Source organism: Aulonocara sp. 'chitande type north' Nkhata Bay, linkage group LG13, assembly GCF_057382095.1.
Source record: "Aulonocara sp. 'chitande type north' Nkhata Bay isolate Kocher_YH1m ecotype deep benthic linkage group LG13, A_spYH_male_GT1.1, whole genome shotgun sequence".
Lineage (NCBI taxonomy): Eukaryota > Metazoa > Chordata > Actinopteri > Cichliformes > Cichlidae > Aulonocara > Aulonocara sp. 'chitande type north' Nkhata Bay.
In genome coordinates, this window is record NC_141356.1 from 4,002,277 (window position 1) to 4,029,228 (window position 26,952).

Genomic DNA, 26,952 nt, shown 5'->3' on the forward strand with positions numbered 1-26,952 from the left:
ATAAGTCTGCCTTTATTTACATCTCTATAAAATCCAAGTAAAACCAATTAATCTAAAATGCAATAGATTAAATACTGCCTGACAGAATTCTCAAGTGTTTGTATCATGTTTCCCTTTCTTCCATTGAGAGTGTGAGTTGGTAGCGCATGTTTGTATGTAGGACAATACTTGCACAGATCTACTGTGCCCCGAATTTACAATGATTTACATGCCTGGATGCTCCTTAGCTGCCAGCAACCACATCTTGGCGCTGACCTGGTCTCAGTCTCGAGCTAAAAAAGGAAGCAGCGAATTGCTGCCACACCAATGTGTTTAAAACCTGGCCTGACAGCACACTCTCATCCTAAACCTCCACATGATGAATGTCACAGCGGCTGGTGTGGGTCCAGGCTGGCGCTCTACCCTTTGCTCCACAGAATGCTCCACACTTTTGTTGGTTTCCAGTGAAAATAAAATTTAATGTAGCATGAGAATACAATCAGTGTGATTGTTGGGTTCTGTTAATTATTATTAGATGAGATGAGGAAAAGAGAGGTGAACTCTAAGAGTCACGAGTGATCTTTAAAGGCCCAAAAACCTTTTTAGAAAATCCATGCATCCTTACGTTATCACTTAGCTGAATGACATTACTTAAGCTTGCTGTTACAGTACATGTCTCAAAGGGTCAAACTGCTATCTAACTGCTATTTATGACTAGCTACTAACTACCTAAGGACCCAACTCTCATCACCAGCTACGATCCTCTGGACTAAAATTCAGGTAAGTTTGTGAGAGGAGTTTGCTCTCTACGCAAATTTCTTGATGCGTTTTGAAATGACAGAGCCCACAGGACAAGTGGCAAGAATGGGACTCCCAGGAAGTGATAGAAAAACAGCAGCTCTGAAATATGAGACTGGTCATATTTAACTCAAGCAATGCTTTTGTAGCACTGGTTACAAGCTGCTAAACAGTGAAAAATATGACTTCCTTCCAGCTGTGTATATTTATTTATGGCTTGTATTATTTTTAACACAGTCGGATACATAGCAGCCAGTCCAAATGCCTTGGAATGGTTAGTAGTGAAGTGACATAACCCAGCTTGGACATGACAAGGTTAGAGTGTAAACAGTTGTGTGTGCTCAGGCTTGGGGACATAGTTGGCTATGCAAAGCCACAGAAGGTCAAGCCTGGGATTAACTGGGGTCAAACTGCCCCCATCACAAACACACTACACGCACACACGTACATGTGTGCTCAGTGTGGGATTGTCCTCCCTCAGGGCCAAGCTGAAAACAATACAATATGACACACAGGAAAACGTTCAGATACACACACTTGTTAACGTGCATGGCAGTTTATTGGGTAGCTGCTCATTTTGACAACCCGGACTGCCGGCTACAGCCTGCTGCATGCACGGCACACAAAACATTAGAGAATGTCGCAGGACGTGCCACGTTTCTGCAGGCGCAGCCAGACCACGCCTCTCAAATGTTGCCTTTGCAAAGCTTGTTCTCAAGCCGTTTGGTGTGTAACACATGAGGTTTTAGCGCTTCACTAAGCATTATAAAAAAAAACCTGATAAACGAGCAGTGCTTCTCCAAATCAGGAGGTTACATCAGAGTCGCCTCACCTGTGATCAGCGAGCACACGGTGTTAAAGAAGCGAAACGTTTGTAGCCTCGCAGACTGACACAGTGCAAGTGAGGATCACAGATGGAAACCGAACAACTGTCTGCACTCCTTAAATTCATTTCCCATAATATAGTGGTCAGATGGGAGCGTTCAAACATACACCCTGCAAGTGCAGCACCAATACAATGAAATGCATGATGTGAAATAAATTCTGTTGGTAAGGTGGGGATTTTTATGTGCCTAATGCTAAAGACCCACACAGTCTAGTGGGTGCCCTGGAGACTGGAATATAATAAAAAATAATATAACATTAACACAATGTCCTCCAGGGATCCCACTCTGGGTTGTCCATAGGGATCTAGTTTTTTTTTGTTTGTTTTTTTAAGTAATTGCTTCACATGTTACTTAGTATAGCTACAGTCCAGCAGTAAACTCTTTACAAGAGAGAAAGCACTAAATGAAGGTTTATGTTCATTCCAAATATTCTAACCGATGGTAATCCAAAATCAGTGGATGAATGTGAGCTAAGAAAGTAAAAGAATATAGGAATAAGAATAAGTTGTAATCTTTATGTGGTAGTCTTTAGAGGTCTTTATGGACTTTCCAGCTGATTTTAAATATGCAAAACATAATAATAACAGCAGGCTAAAAAAAATACATGCGCTAGCTCAAAGCTTTTGTATTAAAGGAAAAAATCACCGGTCCTTAAGTTGGCAGTCCGTCAGGCTTATAATACACACTTTTATTGTGAAAGGCAATTTTTAAAAAGCTGGATTTTTTAAAATAATTGAAAATGAATGATCATCTTATTTTATTTATTTGATCTTAACTTACATCTTACTTACTAAAATGTTTTATTATTTTGCATGACTATAAATTTCCATCCTTTATATTATATTGTCTTCCTGGTTGATGATAGTTCACAGCAAAAAAACACATTAAAACAGAGATTTTGGTTTTAAAATCTAAATCAAAAATGTTGTCGCTTGAAGAACAAGGCTAATGTACCGCTCTGACTTAAGATGCCATAAACAAAGGGTAGGGTGGATCATTTCCTCATCTTCTGTCAAAATAAATATCTCGTGAATTGAATGGACGGATAAACAAACAAATGACCAGACAGATATCAATATATGCCACAGTTTCTTCATGAACAGAAGGTAATGATGGATATTCTCTCACCTCTCTCGCTGACACTTTCAATCTCGGCATCCTCACAGCTGCTGTACTCAGGCGTGGTCCCGCCCTCCTCCTCTGAACTACTGACGCTCGTTTGTCTCTTCCCTCCGGCCCCCTGCCCTCGTTTTGACTTGTAGGGCCGCGGCGGTGGCGGACGCAGAGATTCCGATTGATCAGAGCTTAGCGAATCGTTGCGCAGCATGCTCTCAGCTTTGTCCCGTTTGGTCCGTTTCACTGAGGGTCCCTGGCCCGGGGCTGAGCCAGGACCTGAATCAGGAGGTTCTCTGAGTTCAGGGGGAGGGGCTTGCTGTGAAAGAGCATGTTCATGCAGCCCACCTACCCCACCCGCTGTCCTCTGTCCAGGTCGGGCACCGTCCCCGACCTCACCTCCCCCTACGCCTGTGCCTCGACCCTGCCCGGGCACAGGATGGCCCCTGCCTCCAGGAGGGACGGGCCCTGCTTGTCGAGGGGGCGCACCGGTGTGGTCCATGTGATGGTAATCCCCCTCTTCTGTCCGTCTTACTCCAACACCTCCCACAGGATCGTGCTCCAGAGAACGTCCCTTTGTCAGGCGCCGACTTTCCCTGCGTTCCCTAGACTCCCCCCTGAGGTCCCGGTCCATGGAGACTTGGGTCTTCAGCCTGGGCTGGCCTTGCCGCCGCTCTCCCCGACCAGCTCCTCCACCCCGTCCATTCCTCCTGAGGAGGGAAAGTATACAGATGAGGGGTGATGTCAGACAAGATACTGGTTTGGTTAGAGAACTGTTCAGCAGGAAGCTTACAACGGCAACGTGTGAGTGACAATGTTACACAGGTTAATGCAAACTGAATCATCTCATTGTTTTAGCCTTCACTGCCAATAATAATTAACCTGTAAATCAGTATCTGTCACTCGGGGTGTCACAGGGCATTACATCATCACTTAACAAGTCGGCGATAGGGTGTTTTGTCACACAATCTGAAATTCCGAACTTTTCTGTTCCCATTGAGTTAACAATAAATCATCACATGTGCGCGTAAGAAGGCTCTTCAATGAGTAGCTATATGATTCATTTGGCGGAAAGTGAGTCACAAACCGAGCATCACAGACAGCTGTGACAGCACGTGGAGGGTGGAAGACTTTGGTTAATGTATGTGGCTGCTTTTAGCTTCTGCTTATACAATGTATCCACTTAAGCCATGTGTGACAAATGCCACTGGTGTGATTTGCATCTGTTACCATTTCATTGTTAACATTAGTGTCCACTAACAGAATGTCACAAGTGAAAACTCGTTCTACTATTAAGTAGCCTCATTCTTCCATTACAATGAATGGCATAGGAAACAATGCTAAGAGGCATAATCCATCATTGTATAATGGAAGCAAATGAGGAATGTGGGAGATGGTGCTCAATAACACAAGCATTAGGACTGCTTTCTTTCTGCTGGCTGAGACAACACAAGATAAAATGGGCACTTTTTAACAATTTTACACATTTCACTTGCTCTTGAGGAGGTTTATGAAGTTCAATTATCTGGTGAATCCAGGAATTGATGGCTACCAGTACATTGTGGTTCTTTTGAAAAACGTGGCTCTTGAAGAGGAGCATCTCAAGAAAAGCAGTATTAATCAGTGAACCCCACAAATCCCAAATTATGGAACTAGCAGAGGTCAGAACTAATAGAGTAAAAAATCAAGATATCTTTGGCTCTGTCTTTTAAAAAATGTATTGTATGTATGTATTGCTAGTTCTCCAGCTATACATAAAGGGAGTGCTGAAATGCCATTAGTGCAATAAACACAAAGCAAACATTTGGACATTGAATAACCATTGGCTGGCTGTCCTTTCCACACATCTGATGTGGGATTTATGGTTGTGTGATGATGTCTGTTTGCAGACATGCGCTTATGTGCAGTGCTCTTGGAAGCCAGGGGTGTGATGGTGATGACAATATAAATAGGTCAGAGACTGACTGGTGGAGAACGGAAAAGGATCAACAGCAGAGTTCACCATGAAGAAGAAGAAAACAAATGAGAAAGTTATAAGAAATATAGAGAATGACTGTCATGGACACTTTAGATAATAAATAACATTTGGCTTCACCTCATCTATGCATTCTCCTCCGCTTATCCTTATCAGGGTTGTGGGGTGGCTGGAGCCTATCCTAGCTGGCTTCACCTCATTACAAAGATTCTTTGCATAATATGACTCCCGTCTTCTCCACTCCACTCTGCCCCCTAGTGACAACTCTAAGATCTAGTTGAGGATCTGCAAAGCTCCATGAAGGAGTAATACATTATGTAACATTAACATGTCTCTGCTAAATTTCATGTAGCTATATGAACATGTTATTTTTAAATTGATTTTTTTTCAGTACAGGTATCTGATCACATGTCTTCTTAACCAAAAAGGCTGTAAATCAATTGGGTTTTATATTTTTAAAGAAAACAAAAGCACATGTTTTTGCTGTTTATTGCAATAATATGAGAAATATTCCTGGTGTTACAGGAGGATTTGAGTGGACCCACTGCTGTTCATGTAAACAATGTCAACATCTGTCTTTTTACAGTGTAGTTTTTATTGTTCTGTCAGCACCAGCTCTGGCTTGGGAGATGATGTCCCAGAAAATATTGTCAGTAAACATTGGGAAAGGATAAACACCAACAGTATATTTTTACTTGCTTTACGCGTTTGTTTGTTTTTCTTTTTTTATTATTCCTCAAAACAACCTAATGCAGCGATGTTAGTGGTCATTGTCTTTGGAAGTGATATGATCTGAAAGAGAGTACCATCACTCCAGAGTAACTCCAGCGCGTGCAGCACCTTCTCATTTTTCAAATTAAGGTGGATCCCTCCATTACTGAGTCACAGTATCAGAGGGTGACAAATTAAGGGTGAATCATATGCTGTTGCCTTCACAGTACTCAGGCCTTAGATGGATTGATCACATTCTGTGTGGGAGTTTTTTGAGTATTGAGCTCTTGTCACCTCATTATGTAAATGTAGCAGCAATTTTACACATTGATCTTCATCTCTGTATCTGCATGCTACCATAAAATCCACAGGGTACCTGCACAGATATTAAATGCACATGTTGCTGCAAACAGAGGAAATGTATAAAATTGAGACCAGAGGTGCACATAGACTCATCATGGGCATGGACACTTAATGGGAATATTGGACTTTTAATTATGTTTAATTAATTGTTCTTTTTCAGGGGTAGAAAAAAATCGTACAGCATACATCCTTAATTACTTTATAAAACAAGAACTGGGTGCACATTATTATTATTATTATTATTATTATTATTATTATTATTTTCACTAATCCACAAAAGATCTAAATTATACACACAGTCTCAATTACATGATTCATGCATAAAAAATTATTGATTACAACTGGTAGTTTCTCTTTCCAGCATGACGAGTATTTGTTTTGGTATTTGGAGTATTTGGACTGACCAATACACAAATGGAAAGTGTGCTGCCACATGAACAAGTCAAATGCCTGAAAGGTTTTATGGTCAGACAAATTCAAGCAACTAACCACAATGACAAGAGGTATGTTTGGAGGAGTAAAAGCGAGCCTTTCAGAGCTAAAAAAAACTGTACCAGCAGCCAAGCATGGTGATGGTAGTGTTGTGCTCTGGGCTAGCAATAGTAGTCCACTGTAAAAGTGAATAATGAAGAAGAAGAACTACCTCCAAATTCTTCAACTTCCCCACAGATCAACAGCTGGATGGTTGAAACACAATTGGGTGTTCCAACAGGACAATGATCCCAAACACACATCACAAGTGGTTTTGTAATGGTTAAACAGGGTCATATTAAGCGTGTGGAATTCCCACCACCCCAATCTGAATGTGGACTACATTTCAAAGCTGGGTTCATCCCAGGAAACCAACCAATTTGAGTAAAAAATATCAATTCTGCCAAGATGAGTGGTCAAATATGCAGAATTAAGTCAGAAGCTTATTGATGGCTAGCAAAAGTATGTGGTTGAGGGACAACATGCATATAATTAAACCTGTAAGTCTACTTTGACCCCATGTTCATTTGAGAAAATCCAAAATAAATGCAAAGTTGTGCAGCCAATTCTTATTTTTTAAAGAGATTAAATCAATCATTTGGAAAAACAACTTGTGACCACAACAGCATTAAAAAAAAAAACTTTGTCAGCAAATTACTCTCCTTTATATTTTAACATTGAACATTTCACACTTTTTCAGTGATGTTCATCGCACCCATGAGGTAAAAGAATAAAATATGTCTTTTGTTTGCCCATGTCTGCATATGCATTTTTCCACAGAAACACGGGTTCTACTTTATAGCTCCGCCTTACGTGTCTCGTGGTGGTTCACTGAGCGACCGAGCATCAGTGCCAGGCGCGGTCCCAGGTGCGCTCGGTCGGTTGGGGTCGTAGATTGCAGTGGTGGACCCCGGTGGTGCTTGGGAGCGAGATCTGAGCTTCTTATCCCCGGGAGCTTGGCACACTGATGGCTCGCTGACAGCTGAACCGAGGCCAGCGGGCTTCCCGGGGGGCCCGGTGAACCACTCCCCTGGCTTGGTCAGAATCTCCTGCTGCTTTCGGCAGTTATTGCACACCCAGATCACCTAAGATAGAAGGAGCACGGGTGGGGATTACAATAACAGCCATACGACACATGCATCTTTATCAGCTAATCTGCCAACAAGCTGTCATCACAGAGGTTCTGCACAAACAGATCAGATAATATATGACATATACTTGCATAACACGACAGTGAAGTAGTGATGAGGAGCTGAACGCTTTTCACATTAGTATCACAATAAGGTGTCGAAGAGAAAGGAAATATTCTTTACTGCAGTTAGTAGAAATCATCTCAGCCAAGTATTTTGCCAAGCACTAATCTGAGGCACGGCTGTGACTGTCAAACAGGAAATGGAACAATGCACTTCCTAAAGAGCTGCTCTGCTGCCCAGAAAAAGGTTTTTATGGAAGCTTTTTAAGATCAACATCAAGGCAGTTATAGCAGGGAGCAGCTTTGCTTCCACTGTGGGCCGCTCTTGGCCTCCAAATGAGGAACACAAAGCCAACTGGATAATGAAAGGACACTCAAGTCGCTGCCAAACTGATATCTCCCGTCTTCTTTCCTTCTATTTGTCCCATCACACATATGCACACTGACTATACATTGGCTGTGCTGATGCACTACGGCAAAGAGTGAGTCCAAACGCAGACACGTGACACACGCATCAGACCCACACAGCTGAGTGAATTGCATAACCACTTCGGGATGTAGTGATTACTTGATGTTAACCCTTTTTGACAGTGACAGCTAATTCAGTTTCAAGCGACCAACAGACTTTGTACCACGTACAGTATGTGGCACGCTCAGACTTGGCTCCAAACAAAGCATCAAAGAAGCCTTTGACGCCAGTTTCCACTACTCAGCTGCTGTTAGATACTGCATTCATTCTATGAACAGACTGTAATCACTACGTTAAAGAAATGGCATCAAGTATAAGATGACACTTTTCCCCTCTCCGGTCCTCTTGTGCTGTGCAGCTAATGCCTTAAACCTGCATTTCTTTCTAATGGCCATCAGGCGGCGACTCTGGTTTCAAAAAGAAGCATGACTAGAAGCTTTCAGCTACCTTGGACTGTAACCTCAGTAAACACCTTATGGTCTTGCTCTAGTTTAAAGTCTTGTTGAGGACAACATAATGTTCATTTTGTGCACCGAGATCCCATTAAAGCTGAAAAGCTTTAGGACAGGCCTACTGAGGCCTACTGAGTGACTGACTAGTCACTTCTATAGACTGTATATTAAAGATGGATGCAACCCACCACCATGCTAGCGTTTCCTATTTATCATGTTTTTGACTATATATGCTGGGTTTATAGTTGTTTTTTAAATTGTCTTTAATGATCATTTCTTCTGTGTAGCTATTTTATATGTTTATATGTTTTTCTGCATTTGTTGTGGACAGCAAAGAAAAAAGATCTGACAGGGCAACATGTTTTCCACTGTGCATATAGCAAAAAACTTGAAAACCTATTCAGTGTCTGTTCTGGACTTGGCCTTTCTGTTGCTCTCCCCAACTTCAGCTTTCCATGTATCCACTATCTTCAACCGTCTTCTTTTGACTATATTTCTAAGACTTCAAAGAATCTAAACTTCAGACCAGGATAATCAATATTTAGCTATTGATCCAAAGAAGCTAGATGAGGGATTGTGAAGATGAGTCAACCTATGGTGTTGAAGTATTCAATTCAGTTCTATTTTGTTCTGTGTTTACTATACCAACACGCCAGCAGTCTTCACTCATAACACTTTGGAGGTATTTCATACCTGCTACTGTAGCTTTTCTTTCTACATCTGCAGAGCTTGCAAAGCTTGCAGTCGTTTTTTGTGGTCAAGTGAAAAGCTCAGGAGTACACAATTCTTTTTCATGCTGGCTTCTCTTTCATTTTGGTCTAATACTTAGATTTAGATTTTGCGTTATTATGGTAACATAAGGTGTCATCAGTGACTCTTGTCAGCTCCACTCCACGAGCTCAGATGAGGAGGTGTTCACACAGTGAGAACAGGGAAAGCACCCTGTCTGTAAATGACAGCAGTAAACAGTAAAGTCTCTCACACTAAGACCTTTTCAAATAAATTAGGTGAAAAAGATTAACACTTGATTTATTTCGATCCAGTTGGCATTGATTATTTTATAAATGAATACCAGAGCGATACACATTTATACCTGGACATATTCATTTTACCTTAGAAAGTTGCAAAAACAGTATAACAGTGTAACTAAAGCCTGATGTTGCTTAACACATAATTACTTAACAGTGCTATAGGACTGACACTTGGTATCTGCATGGTATTTTGGTATCAGCATCAAAATTGGAAAAAGTTTTTGTACATTTTTGTACATCTGACTCATCACCTCATCACCCTATTGATACCAAGTGTCAGTAGGGTAGCTGTGGCTGTAGCTCAGGTGGTAGAGGAGGTCATCTACTGATCGGAAGGTTGGTGGTTCGATTCCTGGCTTCCCCTAGTCTGCATGCCAAATATCCTTGGGCAAGATACTAACCCGAAATTGCTCTCCGATGCATCCATCGGAGTATGAATGTGTGTGAATGTCAGTTAGAAAGCACCTAGGAAAAATTTGCTTGTGCGAATGGGTGTGAATGGGTGAATGCACAAGTTGTGTAAAGCACTTTGAGTGCTCTGAAGAGTAGAAAAGCGCTATATAAGAACCAGTCCATTTAGTCACCTTTCTTGCTTTCACTGCTAAATGTGGAGAGATCAGAATTTTCTGAATACTTTTTCTATCATTTCTTTTTTCTTAAAAAATAAAATGAAAAAGAAGCAAGCTGAGAAAAGGCAAATGTAATATCTTTGGAGCTTCAGCTTTAGCCTAAATAGATTTGTCAAAAATTGAGCACAGCACCAGCTGGTAACATCCATCCACCCATTCATTTTCTTAACTGCTTATCCAGTTAAGAGCTGCGGGTGGGGTGGGCTGGAGCTTATCCCAGCTGTCACTGGACAGGTCGCCAGGGCATCACAGCAGCTTGTTACAGTAAACTTTACTCAAAAGATCACTAACAAAACTAACAGAGGGCTCTGTTCTTCTGCTGTGCTACATGGCGGCTGCTCTTAAAAACAACAGTTTCTCTGTGCACATTCTCCACCACCATCAGCTCATATTGATAAGAGGTGTGGGCTACAGCCCAGAATAGAAAGGCAGAGAGAAGCAAGGACGGCTCGCAGTGTGAATGTAGCCTTACTCAAAGTGATATGAGAGCCAGAATGAGGAAGAAGGAGATGACAGAGGAAGTGAGGCTGGGCGGGAAATAAAGAGACAGTGAGTGGATGGAGGAGGAGGAGGGTGAGTGGAGGTTAGAGCCGGTCCCACTCCTCCAGCCACCAGGGTTCTCATTACTCCTGAGCACTCCCCAATGACTCTTTAAAGAGAGCTAAAATAAAACACTCTGGCATCACCCCGCTTTCCCAACTCTTCTTCTTACCATCTCTCGCTCCTCTTCCTCCTCCCTCCCTCCCGCTCCCTTACCCCACCACTTTCCCTTCCATTCCTCCCTCCTCCAGATTGCTTTTGATTAAAGCTACAAAAGCCGAGGAGAAAACAGCTTTACACCAACGCAGCTATATTTATCCTGCCAAACACCCCAGCACCACCGGGGAGAGAGGGAGACTGTGTGCGCACACAAACACACACATATACACAGAGCAAAGAAAGCAAAACACTGCCTCATGTGGGACATTATAGCTTCGGTGAAAACATTCACCAATCTGTGATTTTTCTGCAGCCAGACCGCCAAGGTGGATGGCTGCCAGATCAACACTGCAATGCTAGCCTATTCGTCCGTACATTGACAGGTGGGCCGACATGCCTCGCAGTCACACAGGGAAGTTCAGTGCTTTCCTAACAAATATTACTGGAACATCTTTATTTAATTTCTTCACTTGGTCAAAAAATCTTTTGATGTTAAAAAGGTGAAAAGAGAAATTTAATTTCAATCTTCAAAAATTTGTGAAAAAAACCCACAAAACACTTGAGTCACATTTGCCAGCAAAGCTATCATTTATGCTAATGTGCTAACATCTCTTTAAATGGGACCAATTAAACTTTTACTTATTATCTGGAATGTAATGTTGTACTTCTAAAATCAGACATAAGTGATTCTAAGAAACACAGTGTCTGCTTGGCCTCCAATAACACAGTGAGAACATTTGACCAGGATCTGTCCTTCAGCGTCCACATTAACAAATGTTTCTGATGTCTTTTTTCTTCTGCACAGTATTGCTAAACAGCCTGTCCCAGAATGATGCAGCAGGAAAACAAATGTGAGCATTTGTTATTTCTAAACCACACTTTTGCAATTCCTTTTTATCAAGTTGCTCTAAAAGCTCCTAGATAATCCTTTAGCAAGGATGTCAAACTTATTTTTCATTGTTGGCCACATTGAGACCACTTTACTTTTTGTTTATCTGCGGTCCCATTGTAAAAAAAACTGAAATTTCTATAGTAGGTAGTAAAAAAAAAAAAAAAAAAAACTATCAGCAGGCCTACTTGTGGTTCCTAAAAGTAGAATGGGATGCAAAGCTTCCAGCTTTCAGCTCCTCCTCTGTGGAGACAGCCACCCACGCTTCTTTTAAGGCTTAAAATTTTCCTTTCTGATAAATCTTAGAATTAGGAGTGGATCAGACCAAACCATCCTTTAGTTATTCTGCTATAGGTTATGTGCAAACCCAAGTTTTGTTTCCTCTGTCATAGACTACAAATTTTAAAAACAACTTGCCTTTTAATTGGGAAATTGTTTTTGAAGCAAAAACGCTGTTGAGATATTTCTCTCATCAGCTGTGTTTGGTGCTGAAGATGACACTGACACATTTTGCAAATTACCTTTGCTGATTTAGTCATTCACAGGGTGTGCTTTATACTTACAATACACAATTCACAGAGAAACTTTTTTTTACACTTTAGAAAGTATGCAAAGAAAGCTTGATCAGAACAACACCATTAATACCTTTTGACTTGCTTCCCATGAAAATAAATAATATGGACAAGATGTGGACAATTGTCATTTTAGTCACATGACACAAAACTATGGAAGAGTGAGGCAAGGAAGAGAGAGGAAAGTAGAACAGAAAGTAGAACACTGGTGAAAATCAATTTCCGAATCCCGGTTTCATGTTCCAACTTTAAGTTTAACACAGACTTCTAAATGAGCATTATTCAAGATGAACGTAAAGGCCTTTAGACAAAAAGGATAATGCAACATTTAACAACATTCTGACAGAGACGCCTGCCGCATATTTTGCTGTGAATGCAGATTACATTTGTCTTGATTTTACAGTGTTTCATTTGATACAACAGGCTCCAACACCACCAACTACAGCTGATGACAGGGTGCAAGGTAGAGGGCTATTGTAATGAGGACCTGCAGCCACGAACAAAAACAAGCAGTTGTGGTCAGAGTCCATCTATGGGGTGAGACATGTTTGTGATACGTTACCTGGCACGAAGTACTTCAAAAAACAGTATTGTTCAGTGTATGTGTTCCACTTTTCAAGACCTTTTGAAGTCCTCCCCCACCTACTACCGTGAACAGAATCCAAATCTGTGGGAAACCTCCAAAGATACATAAAAGGTACCACAATTGATCACTTGAACAATTTTAGACTCTTTCTCTGAGTGATCCCTTTTTTAAATACAGCCAAATTGTCAGCTCAGATGCTGCTTTTAACATATACCAACAGTTAAAAACATTTCAGCGGCGCAGCCTCTTGGTAAAAGCTTGCATGTGTTAGTGGCAATTTTAGGTGTAGTGCATGAAACAACAACATAACGCATTACTGTTGTCACTTGAGTAATCACGTCACAGTTTCAGTTTTGTTGTAGCTAGTGTTACGAAAGTTCTTAAATGGTCTGCATGACTGGCAGATAGGAAAAAAAAACCATCACACATGCCGTTTTCTTCCTACTTATATATTTTAGGTGATTACAGTTTGTGTGCAGGGAAGAAGAAACTTGTGACATACTCTGCAGTTTTTTAAGGGTGTGGAGATATGGACACTTAAATTTTGTCTGCACTAAACCATAAGAGTGTGATGGTGAAGTGCAAACTGCATCAAGGACAGGAACAACTGCATAATACTGCTAACAAAACATCAGGCGGATCTACATGTGGCCCCCTAAAATAATCTCTTGCCACCCCCAGTGCCACCCTAGTGTTGCATATGACAATGCTTATTTAAAAAAAGCTACCATTAAGCTAGCATTAACACTTTGAGACTAGTTAGACGTAACACATAATTTGTAGATTACAGTAGCTGCACCGCATATTCCCAACAGCCTAGTACCACTTGGTAGGCTCAGTGGTTACAGGAAGGTATCTTGACTTGCATCTCCTTGGCCTGAATCCCTTGATATGTATCTTCTAGGCCAGTACCGCATTGTTACATATCTTCTTGCTCTGTATCTTCTTCGGCAGCAGCAGCAGCAGCAGTATGCCTGTATCCTAAATAAACAAGCTCCCTAGATGCATTATATCCTCTCCAAGGTTTTGACGCAGTAGCTCTGCGGACTCTGAGCTCTGTTGGGGTGACAGACCTGGTCCTTGGGAGTCTGATGGTGCAGCGACACTGACACTTCTTGAAATGGAAGCGAAGCACTTGATGGTGGAAGCAGTTCCAAAGGGAAGGGGGGAGGAGCAGAAAGCCACCAGGCATCATCCTCTGACATCACAGCACCCTGTTTCTCTAGAGTCAAACTACGCAAACAGAAAGACAAGGTTTGAATGGCTGGACTCAAACTAGCTGTGTACGGCTACTTCCATATCTCCTGAATTATTAGCCTCCCCAGAACCTGGACCTCAACATTAAAGAAGCACTGTGGGATCATTTTGACAGAACAAAAGGCAGCAAACGTCCAAATACGTGCTTTTGCTATCCTCCAAGCAACCTGGAAACTATTCCTGAAGACCACTTAAAGAAAATACAAGAACACTATTCAAGCTGTGTTAAAGAATAAAGGCAGCCATAGCAAATATTGACTTTCAAGCTCAAATTATACCAAACTATACAAACTCAGTTTCTGTCATATATACTGTACTTTACTGTAGGTCTTTTGTAGCTTTTGTATTTGTTTTTTGTCCTGTAGATTTGACTGAGCTACAAAAGAGACTAGGGCTGCCACAAACGATTATTTTGATAGTCGACTAGTCACCGATTATTTTTGCGATTAGTCGACTAATCAGATCATCATCCATTGGACGTACAGCGTACAGCTTATTGCACCAGCAGCATCTGGTCTTATATAACTATCATTAGCTTACAGCTTGAAGTGTTTGTGCTAACTAAAAATAAAGACAAGATGGTAGTTTATTAATTTTTAATGAAATTTGCAGATTGTTTCGGTAAAGTTTAATAAACTCCTTGCTTTCTAAAATATAACAGGACACCGGAGTATATTCTCCAGCGTCTCACACTTCTGATAATCAGCTGTCTGCTTGACAGTTTTAGCTGTGCAAAAACTATAACTTTAATCTCAGCCAAACCGATTTACTCAGGAACAAATAAAATACTAAAGAAAGCCAAACAATAACATTTTTAAGTTATCTAAGTGACTTATATATATGTTTAACCTGACTAGCGAAAGACGGCGGTGGGTTTGAAAACGATTTGCCGGGAGTCCGGTGTTCTCACAGCTCTAGTTAGCCTAGCCCCCGCCTAGCTAACGAGCTAGTGGGTAACAGACGTCTCCGAAAACGTCGGAGCGCTTTTGAAAATATGCGGTGTCTTGATAAACTGAGCAGATATTTGAGGTTTACACAGCTACATTCTCGCCTGAAAATATGTTAAACGTTTATTTTGTGACCCAGAAAGAATAATAAGAGTAAAGTTAAAACTACTAGCTGCCGCCATTGTTGACAACTGCGCTGGGCTGCGCTATGAATTCTGGGACACAGCTTCTTCTTCTTCGGGGTTTAACGGCAGCTGGCATCCTTGTACATGCAGTGCTGCCATCTTCTGTTTCAGTCCGTTATTACACTCTTAAATCCTACTACTCATTCCTGCGTCCTTTGTGATCTTACAAAGCTTCAAACGATGCGTCGACTATTAAATTAGTCGTCCACGATTTTAATAGTCGACGTAATCGTGACTAGTCGACTAATCGTGGCAGCCCTAAAAGAGACCCCTCCTCACACAGCTGAATAAACGTCAAACAGAAAACTGATTAAACAGAAGTGTGAGATAGTCAAGAATTTACGCCAGCGTCCAGTTATACTTTAGATAGCAAGGAGCTATGTTTACACATAGCTAACCAGCTAGGTAACCAGTAGGGTTGCCAACCGTCCCTTAAAAAACGGAATCGTCCCGTATTTAGAAACAAAAGTACACGTCCCGTATTGAGCTAATAAGGGACGCACTTTGTCCCGTAATACAGTGAGAATCAAAAGTAGTCTATAAATGTTTATGGAATTAACGCTTTGTTTGAAAACATAATTCCCAGCCCCTCTCCTGCTTTGTGACCAATGAGCTGACAGCACACTTATGACAATTCGAGTATGACAATTCAGATTACCGCTCATCTCATTGGTCGAGGAAAGGTCGCTTGCGGAGAAAATACCGGAAGACAACAGATGACCACAACAAGAAGCATGGCCAACAGGGAAACAAACGCCGACACTGCGGTGCAAGTCTCGGACGACAGTACACCTAAAGCTGGGCAAACACTGTGCGATTTTTTTTCAGTCACGTTATTCAGCTCCTGCTCAAACTGCACGATTGACTCGCAGGGGTTAGAAGTTGGTAGGTCACGATGCAGGTCTTACACTATACCGCCCGATGCTCTGATGCGACCTGAGTGCTCACACTGTGCGTCCATAAAATGAAGGTTATAACAGAAAATCTGTCGCTCTCTCTCTCTGTCTTTCACTCACACAGACACGCCACCACCATCAACTTTGCTAAATTGCTAATGAAAAACATTGATCAGGCAGCTGTGATTAAGCAGCAGTGTAGATCCAACTATTTTCACGGTTGTTGTGGTCGTGATAATTTTGTGATGCCACATCGAAAAGGCTCGGATGAGCTTTCCAAAGTTCTACAAGTTGTGCCTCCATCGCTTGTGTCCAGATCACACGCTGCACAGCCGTGCTGCTCCATCTTTTTCACCGACGTTTACGTGTTTGCGCGTGAGCAGTGTGAGCGGCTGTGGTGACACCCTCACGAGCGATTGATGATCGGGAGCTGGTCGTGAGGTGTTAATCGCTTCTCGTTACCCCACGTATACTACACGATGCACGATGAAGGCCAAAATTGGGCCGATCACCAAATCGGTCGCACGACTCAAAAATCTTCTCAAAATGGGCCAAAAATCGCACAGTGTGAGCCCAGCATCAGAGCAGCAATGTTTGTTGCTCAGAGAAAGAAAAGAAAAAAGGCTGCAAAAGTACGGGGAGGAATGGGAAAAGGAAAACACCTGGCTGGAAAAGTGCACGATAACACCTATAAAGCGCACTGCACTGTGTGCCGGCGCACTTTTTCCATAGGCATGCTTCTAGTGGTGGGCACATGAAGAACATGAGGGGCGTGAAAGCTCGGGGAACCCTTAACCAATTTCTTGTCCACCCGGCCACGGCAGAAGCAGATATGGTATGTAAACATTGGTTTGTTGTTTTTAAACCCTCTGGTTAAGGTTAATATGGGCATGTGCAGTGAATATCAGCGCTATGTGGCCAGAAGTGTGATAATATAATTTATTTTGTGTAATAAACAACTGCAAGGATAGATGATTATAACAAATAGATGACTAATACATAAAAGTAATACATAGATTAATAATGATGATGAGTTATGATGCGTAATCATGGGAACAAGTGGGTTTACAAACAGGAGCAGCTGATTAGCATTAGAAAAGCTGAAATACTCCAAGGTTTGGAGTCTTCTCCCACCCCCATTCTCTGCGGCCTGCTGGAGCGGGAGGGCTAGTAGGAGGAGTTGGCCGTCCGACTGCGGTCTGGGGTGTGGGGCCTCCCTGCTGCTGCGGAGTCGGGGTGGTCTGCCTCTCCCCACCGCAGGGAAAAGGGTAACACCACCTGGGTCTGGGTGCAATTCCCCCCTCCAGGGGCAAGGGTACCTAGACCCGGTTTGTAGAGTACGCTTGGGGAGTGTGATTGTGTGTACAGCGTCTCTTTATGTCTGTCTCCACGTTGGTTGAGTGTGGAGTGAGTGCATATGAGAGCATGAGGGTGGGAATGGATGTTTGTGTCTGTGTGTGCCTGTATGTCTGTGTCTATATGTCAGGTTGGGTATCAGACGCCACCTCTCTGGGGACACCTCAGGCCCTCCAAGGTTTGGAGGCCTATCTCCACCCACCACCACTTCCCCTGCCGGTGGCGGACTCCCTCAGGTGTCGGTGTGTTGGTGGTTCTTTGTGTCTGGGGGTGGGCGTCCGGGTACACACCGGCTCACTCCTTGGCGGCCGCTTGTCGGGGCCTGGGGCCTGGGGCTCGCTCGGGCCCCTTTGGAGGTGGGGTGCCCCCGGCCTCTCGGCCTAGGGCTCGGTCACTCAGGCGCAGCTGGGGGCCGGCGGAGCTCACGGGCGCGTCACTGCAACTCCCCCTGACTTCTGCTCCGCGGCTGCTGGGCGAGCCCTCATCTGGGACTCTCCTCAGCTCTTGCTGGGACAGTGGCGCGGCTGCCCCTCTGTTGGTCTTCCATGGTCTCTTGTGTTCTGGGGGCCTCTGGATGTCTGGAGTTTTGATCTCCTCCATACCCGCTTCACACCCTGGAGGACGGCACTGTGGCCCCCCCACACTCCCTAGCAGATCATTACATGGAGAAACCTTTGGAATGCAAGCATGCTGATCCACACAGGTATGCACACATGGGTATTCACAGACGCGGACTAAAGCTTTCTTGGCTGCTGCCTCAAAGCACACTGTGCGCTGTCTATCTTGCGTGCTGCACAATATCGTTTATTACTTAGTAAATACTGATATCTATGACTAGCTAGTTTATTGTGATGGTGCTTTGTTTTCTCTATTATTATGTTGCTCTTTGTTGTTTGCTGTCTCCTCTGTTTGTTTTTGTTTGTTTGTTTTTTTTTTTTTTTTCTCCATACAGGTGACCCAGGAGTTTTTTTTTTTTCTCTCTCTTCCCCCCCCTTCTCACCGTCTCTTCTCCCCTTTGGTTTTCTTTCTTTCTCTCCCCCTCTCTCTCTCATTCATTCCCCCTGTCCTATTTATTAAAAAAAAAAAAAAAAAAAAAAAAAAAAAAAAAAAAAAAAAGAAAAGCTGAAATAATACCTCAACTGAAGCCAATTGTACTAAATGCACTAAATGTGCACAGTTACAAGAATATTTTTCGTTCTATTGCTTTCTATTAATTTATATAATTTTAAGTTAAGCAGGACAGAGTTCTTTTAAAGAAAGATTTACTTATATTCTCAAAAGTTAAGCATGACAGGCTTCTGTTTAAGAAAGAGACCTGTTTTACTGTGTTAATGTTGTCATTTTGAGCTAAAAATAAATGGCTAAATGATCATTTGTTTCCTATATGGTCATATCACAAAGAATATGCATCTGCTTAAATCAACTTCAAGTCAAATGGTTAAAAAATAATTTCACACACAAAAAAAAGAGCTACCACACTGGGAAGGGTGAAGACAACTGGGTTGCCCGGCCCTGGCCACGAGGTGTCCCTTATTTATTTTTCAGGGAGTTGGCAACCCTACTAACCAGCTACCTCGTTAACTATGTTTACACATAGCTAACCAGCTAGCTAACCAGCTACCTCTACTAATAACTAAAGTTGAGCAGACACTAAACAATGAGCTCATTCCTTATCAGTCACACTGCTACATGTCGGCGTCATCAGAATACTGCAGGTTTGTAGCGTGGAAACCGTAGCATTCCTCCCACGTGGGTTTCATATCGACAACCATCCTGACGTACCTGCCTGGCATCGTCCTTGAATTCAGTATCCGATTGTTCAGTCTGACGTCACTAGCCGTGTCTGGGTCTAAACTCCGCTGCAGGTCCATATATCAAACGATCACTGTGGCATTACTGAGAGTTGAAAAACTGTCTAAAGTCTTTCATCTTTAATAAAATGATCAGCGTTCTGCTCTACTAGGTGTAACAATTGAGTTTAACATCCAGGCATCCATGAAAACGGAATTTATGACATTTAACGGAGTTAGAAGTTAGCAGGGAGTTAGCTCGCTAGCTTCTATCTAAATACAATATAGCATGTCCTGACTGCGGGGTTTTGGAAACAAATTAAAACGTACAGCTCTGTTATCACTTCCAGCATAAATGAAGACAGAAAACTAAACAGCAGTGACGTTTGTAGGGTTACTGAAGTTGAGCTACCTGGTATATAATGATGTGCTACGTGACCGCTAGCGACACAGCTATGTTAGCTTAATATAAACAAGCTAACTTTTTTTTCCACTCGATAAAAGTTAACGTGAGTGTTCTCGGTGGTCAGGAACAAATGTAATCGCATGGCAGGATGCTGTAAAAGGACCAAACTTCAGCCAGGAGAACAACTGAGATAATCCATCCACAATACGAGGTTAGTCATTCATATACTGCTGCATGGGCTGGGCTGCAGTTACATCCTAAGGTTTTAAAAACTGAGCTTAAATAAATGATTAGTGGTAATAAAAGCCGAGGGAGGTCAACAGTGATCACTGACTGTTTTAGGAGCTTTTTGAGATCAAATAGAAGAAAATACATAACATTAAACATGTTAACAACACAAAAGCCATATTAAACGCAGACTACTTTAGACCCGGAAGTAGGATTCGTCGCATCATCACTGAACAACCGGATAGCCGCTACGTTTTGTTTTTTTGTTTATTATTTCAAGTACAAATAGAAATATGCTAATTAGTGTTGTACAAATTCAAAGGATACAATGAACTGCCAGAAGGAACGCAGAAACAATATAACCATATAAAACAGAGATAATGAATGTTGACATCGAAATAGATGTTCACATGACCAAGATGCAAAATGTGTATCTGTGTTAATTTGTATCCCTGTAGTCCTCCTAAAGTATAGCGTTCCATGTCAGCTATTACTGATACTATATATTTAAATAATAACTACAATTCTTTTCCCCTTTTGACTGAATACTGACTGAATTATCTCTTTAGAAGACAGTTGACTGACACAAACACAATTTTCATTATAAAGTAAAACATGTGAAACAGAGCCACGCTGCAAACAAAACAGATCATTTTCATTGTAAACCAAGCCACAGTTGGCATGTTTCTACATCTACATCATTATGTGGGAATGACATGTTTTCAGAGCACAGTATTCAGAATGACCCCCTGACCCCAACCCTAACCCCCAAACTCTGGCTCTTGGTAATCACATTATGATTACCAAGAGGATTCAGAGTGAAAAGCAATGCATAATGTTGTCTGTGTTATAGTCTGACAATGGTGGCCTGACTTGTAATCTGTATTCAATACTCATCAGGTTATAACATGTCATCACTGACTAAAATTTAGGGAACCTTGTCCTACCCAGCAGGTCTTGATGAAATTAAGAGCCATAATGGATTTTTAGATCTTGCCTGGTATCTAAAATCTACAAAGAAATAAGACGGTTCTTCGCTAAAGAGTTTAATTCTCCACTGTGTTCACCATCCCCTTACTTACTTTCCAAGCTGTCATTTGGAGCAGATCAGGAGCGTGGTTTTATTTGTGCTATGGGAGAACGAACCAAACCCTTCTCTGTGGGTTCAGCACAACATGCAGCACCTCTCATTTCCAGCAAAAACTCAAGCCAAGATCCCAGGAAATCAACAGGTACAAAACCACCGACTGTTGACCAATCAGTTCTCTGGAAAACACCATCAACGTTCCAGGAAGAACCCATGGACACCTCGATACACAGATAGTATGAGAGTATACACAGCTTTGTAGGTTCACAGTCATCCACCTCACGGCAGTTGTAAGTGGTTGAGTTGAAGGCAAGTGCACTTTTTTTAGGTTCTTGAAGACATTTCACCTCTCATCTGAAAGGGTTCCTTAGTTCTAACAACTTATTGTAGAAATTATATATATATATATATATATATATATATATATATATATATTCTTTTATATACCTTTCTATAGTTAAATAATCACAGAACAGGTCACCCAATCCTTGTGCTTGACATTATTTCTAATTTACAAGTAAGCCTATTTACCACTTGTTTTTTACTTTTTTCCTTACTTACTCTCAGACTCTTTCACAGTCGCAGAGCGCCCGCTGAAAAACACTGAACTACCACTGAAACTTTCTTCCACACCATAACAAAGTATCAAAGCACCACGTACACAACTGTAACTCAAGTAAGACCTCCCTGTTTCTTAATGGCAGAGCAGTAATAACTTACTAACTTAACACAGTCAGTGTTTCTGGCCAGTTTTCCAAAAATAGACTTTGTCATAAACTGTATGAATGATAAATGTGTGTGTATGTGTGTGTATGTGTGTGCGAAAAATTAAACCATGGAGTTAAATTTGCTGGTTGGCTTTAAGAAAAACATGTTTTGGGTTAGTTTCTGAGGCTGGACATCTTCTCTGCCGGTGTACTTCCTCTCTTACGAACACTTGACTCCTGTCTGGAGCGGTTTTCACTCCTATGAGATGTTCTCCACATGATGATACTCCATAACAAATGGCTAGTCTTGTGGAGATATGGAGCTGGTGAGGTGTTCTTTTATGAGAGAGTCACTTAATCCCAGAGTAATCCCTGTATTAGATCACACTCTGATGGAGAAACAATCAGAGAAGAAGGAGGAACTGTTGGCAGGGAGACTCTTACACACACAAAGAAAATATATATAACCGGCTCCTCACAAGAGCAGTGATGCAAACATGCAGATCCAAACGTCTTCTCTTTTTCACACACACACAAATTGCAACAACAGCAGCAACACGTCATGTGACCACAATGAGACCACCACTAACACCCCCCCCCCCCCCTTCCCCCTTGAGATGAGTTTGTGAGTGAAGGAATGAGCAAGAGCAGGAGAACAGCCCCTCCACAGATGGAAACTAGGACACCAAACTCCTGTGTGTTTGTTTTGCGTCCTGCTGCATCTGAACGTGTTTGTGCGTGGCCATCTGCGCCAATGTGTTTGCTCCTGTCATCTTTACTCGCACACATGTGTGTGTCTATATATATGCGTTTGGATAACAGTGAATAATCCAGTGATGGAACCTTGAAGTTGGAATGCTGATTGTTTGTTTCATGAAGAAAGGAAGCATCCCCCAGGTCACTGGCAGACCTCTTCAGCACAGATTTAGGCTACGTCCACACTAGCCCGGATAGATTTGAAAACGTCGTTTTCGTCTGAAATCGCTCTGCGTCCACACTAGCGTTTTCAGTCGTTTTCACAGAATGTGCATCCACATTAAAACGGCCAAAACCGCTCACGTTCCAGTCCTGTGAGAATTAAGTATTTGAAGAAAAGCTGTCTGGAGCATGTACAAACGGATCTTAATCTTTTTTAGGGCTGTCAAAATTGAGAGCAATCAAAAGAACTGCTGTATAATGTCCTCTATCTTTGTTTAATTGGTCACATGACTGCATCACATGACTGAAACGCGTCATCATTTTAGAAAGTCTGCGTTTTCGAGTGTCCACACTGCAGCTGGACAGCTCTGTTTTGAAATGTATGCGTTTTCGAGAGCGTTTTCAAAACGCTGCGTTTTTACTTGAGGAAAACGCCGTCTCAGTGTGGACGGGAGGCCAAAACGGAGAGAAAACGATGCGTTAGTGTGGACGTAGCCTTAGGTATGTTACAAGCCTGCCACATGATCAGAAACTTGAAACATTTCAACTCTTTCACAAACATTTCACCTTCAATTATTAAAATTCCATCTGGATATGATAAGTGAAAATTCTATAAGGAGCAGATGTAAACTTTTAAACCCAACCGTAAACAGGTCTCTGGTGACCTGGTAAAAAAAGAAAGAGAGGCTACCTGAGCCAGTCAACATAGTTTAAGTCAGATTTGAGTGAACCAGGAGCTGTAATATTCTGGTCATCCTCCAGTTTATTTCCATCCAGTTTACTAAAAACATGACTCACTGTCATGTTACCCCTGCCAGCCACTATTCTACTAACATCTTCCAATGCCTGCTGCTTAACAGGTGAAACAAATAGCACATTAACATCCAGGGAGGGAAGGGGGAGGAGGGGAGGTAACCAGGAAGTAAGATCAACCAATGACAGCTTGACGTATTGCACTGGCAGCACGCGAGGGCGTCCATAAATCCTGCGGTAAGGATGAAAGACTGCCACAAAGGAGATTAGTGTCCACAGCAGCTAATGAGGCACTATATCAGCACAACCCGGCACCCGCAGCAACACATACAGACATACATTACACACATCTCCATACACGGAAAGCTCACACACTAATAAATGCACTTGCAGGCACCCGAGTATATTGTGTTTGTACTGTAACCCATGAAACAGTGGTCTCACAAGCAAGCACAGAGCATGAGAGGCTGCACGCACTAGTACAGCACAGGTTTAGATACAGGAGCCGGCTTTACCTGCACCTCGTCTCTGTCTCCAACCTAGAAATATTGGGGTTCCACTAAAGTGAGAAAATGATTAAGGACACCGTGCCTTATTGTGGCAGTTAATGTTTGACTGCACGTTGGAACACTTTGTCTCCAGTCACCAACACAGTTTCCACTCACACACTGAGTTGTAGTACTGCAGGTGAGTTTAGTGATGATGCTGTGCTTACCTTTCTTACCACTGTATAAAAAAGGTACATTTCTAATCTAATCTCTAATCAACACCTGTTAAAGAAGGTTTGCTTACATCAGAAAATGAGTAGCCATTTTCTTAACCCATTATCCAAACAGATTTGCGTTGGGGTCGAAGCCTTTCTCAGCCGATATTTGGCAGGAACCGCAGTGCACCCTGAACAGGCAGTCAGTCACAGAAAACCCACACAGGCACAGAAAGGACATAGTGAAGCAACAAGTTCAAACCCAGAGCCTGAGTGTGAATGGTTGTCTGTCTCTCTGTGTTAGCCCTGCGACAGACTGCCGACCTGTACCCCGCCTCTTGCCTTATGATAGCTGGGATAGGCTCCAACCCCCTGCGACCCTGATAAGGACAAGTGGACGGATGGAGGAAATAAAGTGAGAGAAAAAGACGTCCACAGTTTAAATCATAAATAATAAGACAAAAAACCTACATTATAAACTAGGACTTTAAAAAAATCTTGAGATGTACTATTCAGCCCTGTTCACTGAAAACACATTAAAGACTTGCGCTTGAGAATCTATGAAATCTGTGCTGTGAACCTATGAAAATCAACTCACCCCTCCCTGGACAGCACCTATTTGACCTCGTGCCCTCTGGTGGGAGGTACAAATGTTTCAAAAGCAGGACAGCCACGCTGAAAAACTGTTTTTTTTCCCCCTTGAGCACTAAGCCCAGTGAGTGGACCCAGTGAGCCACACTTACCATACTTTTATATTTTTGCAAATGAGACATTGGGTCTCAATGGGACTACCTGCATAAATAAAGGACCAACATTATTATGATTCAGGAATGATACTAACATGGGGATATCAGATCGTGTGCTATTTCACAAAACTAAGAATTCTACATAAAGGGGTAACCACTAACCCAAATGCTACCCCTAACCTTCAATGGGCAGGGTTCAAATGGATGTTAAAAGATTAGCCTCAAGCTACAGGATTCATGCCTACTTGCCATAACCAAAACGAAAAGCTTATGAAAGACTAACTTCTAGGCCAGCGTGCATGCTTCAGACATGCTTCAGACATGCTTCAGACAAAAATATCAACTGCTTGCCACTGCTGTTTCTTAAAATGTGTTTGATTAGCAGGAGACTAAAACTACTAAATAAACCCTAGTTCCACAACTAAATAAATCACCTACTGTAAAATCTGATGGATGGTAACAAATTAATCCTCCAAGATCTAAGACACCACTTACGCCAACCCTAAACCCCAAACTCTGGCTCTTGGTAATCACATTATGTCATATTTGTTATTTTAATAATGATTTACCAAGTCTTGGCAATCATGGAACATTGAAAACAATCATTCTAACAGAAGTGCATCAATTGTGCTTTTCTTTAAAATATAGTTAGGGTAGGGTTACAGCTTTCACCAGTGATGACTGAGACTTGAGAGAAAGTTAAAAGAATGAGTAATAAGTAATTACTCATTCCCTAACTTTACTGAACTGACGAAAGATACAGACACTAAAAGCAGCATGAACTGTCCATATATGATTTTTATATGAATAATTTTTTACATTAATTTCTATGAATAATGTGCCTTCCTCAAGTACAAGGTGTCTGTGTATGTGTGAGTGTTTGCTCTTAAGAGTGTGTGCCACACCAACCAGGAGAGAGATGGCCCCCTTAAGGCCAGTCAATGAGAGACGGACGCGGAGACGGACGCAGTTAGCAAGACTGGCGATCAATAGTAATCATGAGGCGCTGTGGCGTTTACAGCGGATGACACATCGCTCCGGCTTTTTCTACTGCACTGCACACCGACACAAAGCAGCACAGAGCCATAATTCCTTGCAAGCCTAGATCAATAGATATACATTTGCACAAGTGTGAGGCACATACTATATTTTGAAGTATCTTGGATTTGATTTTATTTCATAGGATAAGACTAACTTTTTGCCCTAGTGGCCAGCAAATAGAAGTAGAGTTAGCTACATGCTGGCCACTTCACAAACACCGTGATGCTTCAATTAAATCAACACAAGCATGACACAAGCGTGTCTGTGAGCTCATAAACACCACCCTCAGGAAAAGATAAGTGTTACATTATCATGAGGGCAAGATAAACTGAGGTGATGAATGTACATGCTATCAGTCTTAAAGATAAGGCATTGGAGGAGGCTTGAAGGGAGGGGAAATACACTGCTGAAAAAGATTAAAGCAACACTTTAAAAAGCACATCAGATCTAAATGAAAAAAAAAAGAAAACATGCTGGATATCTATACCAACAAGGTCTGGGTCATGTGTTAGGAATGAAAGGATGCCACTTGGTTTGATGGAAATGAAAGTGATCAACCTACAGAGGGCTGAATTCAAAGACACCCTGTAAATCAACATGAGAAAAATTCACACAGCAGGTTCTCCGTAGTTTGTATGGACCGTGGATCTGTCCAGGAAAATCTCCTCCCAGATCTGGACCAGGGGAATACTGAGATCCTGGACAGTCTGAGGTAAAACCTGGTGGCTGGATGGAATAAAACATGATTTCACCGAGGTGTTCTACTGGTTCTACAGTTCCTTGATCCTCCAGGAACTCCCTGCATACTCTTGCCACATGAGTTCAGGCATTGTTGTGTGCCAGGAGGAACCAAGTCCCACTGCAATAGCGTCCAAAGATTTCATCCCGATACCTTAATAGATATGACTGCCCAGAACATCACTGACCCACTACCAAAGTGACCATACTGAAGTTATAGACAGTATAACATTCTCCATGAGTTCTCCAGACCCACAGGGCGCAGGTGGAGGCCTGCTGGAGGTCATGTTGTAGCGCTGGCAGTGTGCATTCTGTTCCTCCTTGCATAAAGGAGCAGATACCGGTCCTGATGATGGGTTTCCGCAGCCCTGTCCAGCT

General features: G+C 42.2%; 1 protein-coding gene across 15 annotated transcripts in view; it reads right to left on the reverse strand.

Moving 5' to 3' along the window:
* The window catches only part of rims1a (regulating synaptic membrane exocytosis 1a), a 118,348-nt gene that overhangs the window by 46,795 nt on the left and 44,601 nt on the right, over window positions 1-26,952 (reverse strand). For all 15 annotated transcript variants that reach the window (XM_086258302.1, XM_086258304.1, XM_086258303.1 and 12 more), the window contains 2 exons: window positions 7,111-7,382; window positions 2,793-3,487 (listed from right to left, as the gene is read on the reverse strand). In XM_086258302.1, coding sequence (XP_086114428.1) covers window positions 2,793-3,487; window positions 7,111-7,382 — 967 coding nt within the window. The remainder of the gene's footprint in view (window positions 1-2,792; window positions 3,488-7,110; window positions 7,383-26,952) is intronic.